The sequence below is a fragment of the Babylonia areolata genome, chromosome 6 (assembly GCF_041734735.1).
Source record: "Babylonia areolata isolate BAREFJ2019XMU chromosome 6, ASM4173473v1, whole genome shotgun sequence".
In the NCBI taxonomy this organism is placed as follows: Eukaryota; Metazoa; Mollusca; class Gastropoda; order Neogastropoda; family Buccinidae; genus Babylonia; species Babylonia areolata.
The window spans coordinates 43,098,961-43,106,460 of NC_134881.1; the positions used below are offsets into that span (position 1 = coordinate 43,098,961).

Genomic DNA, 7,500 nt, shown 5'->3' on the forward strand with positions numbered 1-7,500 from the left:
GAGTGTGAATGTGTGTGTATGTTAAAAAATGTTAGTATAGTGTGAATGTGAATGCGTGTGTATGTTGAAAATGTTAGTATGGTGTGAGTGTGAATGCGTGCATATGTTAAAAAATGTTAGTATGGTGTCAGTGTGAGTGCGTGTGTATGCTAGTATGGTGTGAGTGTGAATGCGTGCGTATTTTGAAAATGTTAGTATGGTGTGAGTGTGAATATATGTGTATGTTAAAAATGTTAGTATGGTGTGAGTGTGAATGCGTGCGTATGTTAAAAATGTTAGTATGGTGTGAGTGTGAATATGTTTGTTAAAAATGTTAGTATGGTGTGAGTGTGAATGTGTGTGTGTGTTAAAAATGTTAGTATGGTGTGAGCGTGAATGCGTGTGTATGTTGAAAATCTTAAAAATGTTAGTATGGTGTGAGTGTGAATGTGTGCGTTTGTTAAAAATGTTAGTATGGTGTGAGTGTGAATATGTATGTCAAAAATGTTAGTATGGTGTGAGTGTGAATGCGTGTGTATGTTAAAAATGTTAGTATGGTGTGAGTGTGAATGCGTGTGCATGTTAAAAATGTTAGTATGGTGTGAGTGTGAATGCGTGCGTATTTTGAAAATGTTAGTATGGTGTGAGTGTGAATATGTGTGTATGTTAAAAATGTTAGTATGGTGTGAGTGTGAATGTGTGTGTGTTAGTGTTAAAAATGTTAGTATGGTGTGAGCGTGAATGCGTGTGTATGTTGAAAATGTTAAAAATGTTAGTATGGTGTGAGCGTGAATGTGTGCGATTGTTAAAAATGTTAGTATGGTGTGAGTGTGAATATGTATGTAAAAAATGTTAGTATGGTGTGAGTGTGAATGCGTGTGTATGTTGAAAATGTTAGTATGGTGTGAGTGTGAATATGTATGTAAAAAATGTTAGTATGGTGTGAGTGTGAATGCGTGTGTATGTTGAAAATGTTAGTATGGTGTGAGTGTGACTGCGTGTGTATGTTGAAAATGTTAGTATGGTGTGAGTGTGACTGCGTGTGTTTGTTAAAAATGTTAGTATGGTGTGAGTGTGAATGCGTGTGTATGTTGAAAATGTTAGTATGGTGTGAGTGTGACTGCGTGTGTATGTTAAAAATGTTAGTATGGTGTGAGTGTGACTGCGTGTGTATGTTGAAAATGTTAGTATGGTGTGAGTGTGAATATGTATGTCAAAAATGTTAGCATGGTGTGAGTGTGAATGCGTGTGTATGTTGAAAATGTTAGTATGGTGTGTGTGAATATGTATATAAAAAATGTTAGTATGGTGTGAGTGTGAATGTGTGTGTATGTTAAAAAATGTTAGTATAGTGTGAATGTGAATGCGTGTGTATGTTGAAAATGTTAGTATGGTGTGAGTGTGAATGCGTGCATATGTTAAAAAATGTTAGTATGGTGTCAGTGTGAGTGCGTGTGTATGCTAGTATGGTGTGAGTGTGAATGCGTGCGTATTTTGAAAATGTTAGTATGGTGTGAGTGTGAATATATGTGTATGTTAAAAATGTTAGTATGGTGTGAGTGTGAATGCGTGCGTATGTTAAAAATGTTAGTATGGTGTGAGTGTGAATATGTTTGTTAAAAATGTTAGTATGGTGTGAGTGTGAATGTGTGTGTGTGTTAAAAATGTTAGTATGGTGTGAGCGTGAATGCGTGTGTATGTTGAAAATCTTAAAAAATGTTAGTATGGTGTGAGTGTGAATGTGTGCGTTTGTTAAAAATGTTAGTATGGTGTGAGTGTGAATATGTATGTCAAAAATGTTAGTATGGTGTAAGTGTGAATGCGTGTGTATGTTAAAAATGTTAGTATGGTGTGAGTGTGAATGCGTGTGCATGTTAAAAATGTTAGTATGGTGTGAGTGTGAATGCGTGCGTATTTTGAAAATGTTAGTATGGTGTGAGTGTGAATATGTGTGTATGTTAAAAATGTTAGTATGGTGTGAGTGTGAATGTGTGTGTGTTAGTGTTAAAAATGTTAGTATGGTGTGAGCGTGAATGCGTGTGTATGTTGAAAATGTTAAAAATGTTAGTATGGTGTGAGTGTGAATATGTATGTAAAAAATGTTAGTATGGTGTGAGTGTGAATGCGTGTGTATGTTGAAAATGTTAGTATGGTGTGAATGTGAATGTGTTTGTATGTTACTGCCCACACCATAAACCTCCCTCTCTGACTGTAAGACGTGTTTGAGTTCTTGACACACCACCCAACAGCATTGAGTGAACAAGGGACGTAACCTGTCCGGCCGCTGGCCTCATTCATTTTCTACAAGAAGGGCGCAAGAAGCCGGTGGTTGGTCTGTCCAAACCTGCGGTCATTTGGTAGTTAACACGATGATATTATCTTGCCACGTGTTGTATGGAATAATAATAATAATAATAATAATAATAATAATGATAATAATAATAATGATGATGATGATGATGATGATGATGACAACAACAACAACAACAATAATAATAATAATACGAAACAATACCATGTCACATTTTGTTCTCTCTCTCTCTCTCTCTCTCTCTCTCTCTCTCTCTCTCTCTCTCTCTCTCTCTCTCTGTGTGTGTGTGTGTGTGTGTGTGTGTGTATGTGGGTGGGTGGGTGTGAATACATTTGTTGTTCGGATATAATGATAATGCTAATGTTACGTAACAATACCATACGACATTATGTTATGTGTGGGGGGGATGTTATGTGTGTGTGGGGGTGGGGTGGGGTGGGGGGTGGGGGGTGCGGTGGGGGAGGTGAGGGAGGGGGGCAAGGGGGGAAGGGAGGGGTACATACATTTTGTTGTTCGGATATGATAGTAATGATAATATTACGTAACAATACTATGCCACATGATGTTATGTGTGTGTGTGTGTGTGTGTGTGTGTGTGTGTGTGTGTGTGTGTGTGTGTGTGTGTGTATGTGGGTGGGTAGGTGTACACACATTTGTTGTTCGGATATAATAATAATAATAATAATAATAATAATAATAATAATAAAAATGCTAATATTACGTAACAATACTATGCCACATGATGTTATGTGTATGTGTTGGGCGGAGCGGGGGGGAGAGAGGGGGGGGGGGCGGTGTACATACATTTTGCTGTTCGGGCATATCGTGTACGCAGAGTGTTGTTTGACACTGTCTAGAGGCCAATCCCCCACCTGCTACCACTTCACACCCCCACACTCCTCCTCCTCCTCCCCCTCCCCTTCCACGACAGAGGCTGTCCTTCCCACTGGTCTTGCTGGGACCTGGACTGCGGCAAACGGGACCCCGAAGACCACCACCACCAACACCGACACCGACACCACCATCACCACCCCGGCACCCACAGAGAAAGAGAAGGCACTGGAGGGGTACCAGGCGGCGAAAGAGAGCCCGGCACAAGAGGAGAATCACGAATACGACACAATTCCGGCAGCACCAGCAGGGGAAAGCTCCACTCCCATCACCTCGCCTGCAACGGAGGAACAGGAATCGGCGTCCGCGGCGCCGCCCTCTTCGGCATCGAAGGAGGAGGAGGAGGAGGGGGTGATAAAGGAAAAGGAGGAGGAGGAGGGGGTGGCGTTGGAAATGGTCACGTGCTCCAGCTGACGTGGCAGGGGGCGGAGGGGAGCAGTGGTGGCGGTGGCGGAGGAGGAGGAGGCGGAGGAGGAGGAGGAGGAGGAGGGGGAGGAGGGCTGCTGGTGGTGCCCTCGGCGTTCACTCAGCGTCGGTGTTCCTTTGAGCACCTCAGGAGACACAGGTGTGTGTTGTGTGTTGTGTTGTGTTGTGTTGTGCTGGGGTTGGGTTGGGTTGGGTTGGGTTGTGCTGTGCTGTGTCGTGTCGTGTCGTGTCGTGTCGTGTCGTGTCGTGTCGTGTTTTGCTTTTTTGTTTTGCACTGCGTTGTAACGTATCGTATCGTATCGTATCATGTCGAGTCATGTCGTATCATGTCGTGTCGTGTCGTATCGTGTCGTGTCGTATCGTATCGTACTGTGTACTGTAAGGCACTGTACTGTTCTGTGCACTGTACTGTGCTGTACTGTACTGTGTTATGCTGCTGTACTGTGTGATACTGTACCGTGCTATGCTGCACTATACTGTTTTGTATTTTCTATGCTTGTTTCACATGCACATAACAAAATGACCCGTGTCACAAACATTATTTAGAAACAAATAGTTTCAGTTTCAAGGATGCCTTCAACTATGTGGACTGATCCATTTACGCTACACACATTTGCCTTTAAAAAGAACAAGTGCCATAAACCATAAACAGTAGATAACAGGGATTAATGCACCACTCAAGCAGGAAAAAAAATCAGAGTATTGAATATGCTGTTTATATATGTATGTATGTATGTATGTATGTATGCATGTATGTATGTATGTATGTATGTATGTATGTATGTATGTATATCTGTCTGTCTGTCTGTCTGTATGTATGTATGCATGCATGTATGTATGTATGTATGCATGCGAGCGCTTTGCGTTTGTAAGTGTGAATGTACACACTAACTCAAGGACTCAACAAAACAAAAACAAAAAACAAAACAAAACAAAAACAAAAAAAAAATCCTGTGTTTTTTTGTTGTCGCTATTTCTTTTTGAAGATCACATTAATCACGTGTTGGTTTTGTTGACTGGTGGGCAAAGTGTCCCCTCCGTGACTCACTGTGAAAAACAGAGATGGAGAAAAGGAGAGAGGGTAGTTTCCCTTTTTTCGATTCAGGTGTCACTGTTTAAATGTTGAATTCTTAAGGACTCTGAGAAGGTAAACACGTTTGTTTTCTCACACTCGATTGCACACACACACACACACACACACACACACACACACACACACACACACACACACACACACACACACACACACACACACACACACACACACACACACAAACACACACTACAATAGTGACCTTGAACGATTGTGCGCGCACACGCGCACACACGCACACATAAGTTTTTTTTATTTTTTTTATTACGAACACACACACACACACACACACACACACACACACACACACACACACACACACACACACACACACACACACACACACAAGTTGTTATTGTTATTATTATTATCATTATCAATGTGTTTAATTTCTTTAAAAACCCCCCCAAAAAACAACAACAACAAACAAACAAAAAAAACAAACAAACAAAAACAAACAAACAAACAAACAAAAAAACAAAAAACAAACAAACACACACACACACACACACACACACACACACACACACACACACACACACACACACACACGCACAAGTTGTTATTGTTATTATTATTATCATTATCAATGTGTTTAATTTCTTTAAAAAAAAAAACAAAAAAACAAACAAAAACAAACAAAAAACAACAACAAAAAACACGCAACACTCGTTCACATCGCTTGATTGATTGACTTGAAGAGTTCCCCATGCACCCCATCCCATGCACTGCACCCCATCCCATGCACAAGCTCACAGCACTGCCGGCTGTTCACAGGGGGTCCGTGCAGTCCCTACGCCGGGCCAGCGTGTGTGACCTGGAGGACATCACCGAGACTGAGGAGGACGAGGAGGACAGCGTCACACTGACCAGCGGCCACCACCACCCCAACCACCACCACCCACACCCCTCCACTGACCACCAACACACCAACCACGACCACCACGACCACCACCACCCCCACCCCTCCACTGACCACCAACACCCCCACCACCACCACCACCACCCACACCCCTCCACTGACCACCAACACACCCTCCACCACCACCATGACCACCACCACCACCCACAGCCCCTCCCCACCCACCCTCAACAACAAAATACCGTGGACAAGAGCAAAGCCGCAGTTGAGGCGGACGGTAAGAACAAGAGCGACGACAACGACAACGTCGTTTTCAACAGCGATATTTCTCGAGGCGCCAGCGCAGACTCTTCTAACAGAGCGGCTGACTCATTGACTTGTGCAGGGGAAGACAACCAGCCTGACTGCAGCAGCAGCACTGCAGATAATAATATAGACCCGCCAGGTGGCGCCAGTGTCGTCTTTCATCTTGGTGACGACGCGTGCGGGCCTTCCAACACCGATTCGCGCCGGGACGTTACCAAGTTGTGATGACTGGTCGGCTGTCTGATAGATGAAGTGTGCCACCAGTTGTATGAGTGGTTTACTGACATAATCACTGTGATGACAGGCCTGACTAAGCGTGTTGGGTTATGCTGCTGGTCAGGAATCTGCCTAGCGGGTGTGGCGTAGCGTATATGGGATTTGTCCGAACGCAGTGACGCCTCCTTGACAAAATGAAACTGAAACTGTACAGATAGTTCAGTAATATACAATAACTCCCAATTGTACCGTCATAAATGTATTATGGATAAAATAATGATTTCATTGTGTCGTTATAAATAAATATACATGTCAAGCAGCTGGTTCTAACATCACGAACTGACTTTGAAATTTAATCATTTTATAATAAACACCCCTTTTTTCAGGCAGATATGCTGTAGCTTATACGGATCAGTTCGCACGCTTTAAATTAACACCTCTTTGAAACTGAAACTGTGTGTGAATCTGATATTGAACCCAATTACTGGGACTGCGACAGTCAATAGAAAACCCCTGTCTTTAGTTAAGCTTCAGTTTCAACAGCAGAAACAATCCCGAAAGTGGAGTATGGCTGCTGCCTGAATAGCGAGGTAAAAACAGCTATATACATACAAGCTTCACTTGTAGATATGAGCAAAAGTTGGACTTACAGGCCATGAAGGAAAAAGAGAACAAAGCAGGCAAACAAAAAACACAGCAGAAACAGCTGATAGTGACGACATTGACACAGACTGTGGATGTTGTACTGTCACAGAGGTATCAACAATCAGCTGAGACTGACAGCTATTCAGTTTCACTTAGAATGTTTATTTTCAAATGCTGTTATGTTAAATGCAACTGAATGTTCGTGTGTAATACATTGTGTGAAAACACGTAACAAAGTTCGTATTTAATACATTGTGTGAAAACACGTAACAAAGTTCGTATTTAATACATTGTGTCAAACACACGCAGCAAATGTCAAGTTGCTGAATAACACATTGTGTCAAAGATTCTAGGAGCGTTTTCATGACAAACACACGTGGGCCTATACCCTCCCATGTAAAAAGCGCAGAGAAAATCAAGCTTTAGTGCTGTTAGTACAGTCCAGGAATCCCATGAACTGTTTCCTGAGCAACCATTTCCTTGTCTGTGGGCTGGATGTAAGTTGGGATGGCTGACTCCCCGATACTGACGTGATTCAGGACTGCTGCTTCCCGTGAATGCGAACTGGGATGGCTGAATGCCCCCGCACGTGACTTAGGATAGCTCATTGCAGACGTCAATACCAATAGCTTTCTTTTTATTGGATTTAAGCTGAAATTTGCTTTTGCATATGCATGTCTACTGTCTATAGATGTAAATTAAGATGGCGGGGTGGCTTAAACTATTTGCTTTGTCTTCTTGCAAAGGACTGCCAGCACTGATGATGAGGAC

At 42.5% G+C, this 7,500-nt stretch overlaps 1 protein-coding gene across 3 annotated transcripts in view; it reads left to right on the top strand.

The window, feature by feature from the left end:
* LOC143283046 (uncharacterized) overlaps positions 1 to 7,500 on the top strand; it is a 70,153-nt gene that overhangs the window by 60,181 nt on the left and 2,472 nt on the right. For 2 of the 3 annotated variants that reach the window (XM_076589048.1, XM_076589049.1), the window contains 2 exons: positions 3,222 to 3,746; positions 5,478 to 7,500. The exon at positions 5,478 to 7,500 is cut by the window's right edge and continues 2,472 nt beyond it. In XM_076589048.1, the coding sequence (XP_076445163.1) occupies positions 3,222 to 3,746; positions 5,478 to 6,093 (1,141 nt within the window). In that variant the 3' untranslated portion in view covers positions 6,094 to 7,500. Of the gene's footprint in view, positions 1 to 3,147; positions 3,747 to 5,477 lie in introns of those variants that run through there. The other variant, XM_076589051.1, reaches the window with a different exon arrangement.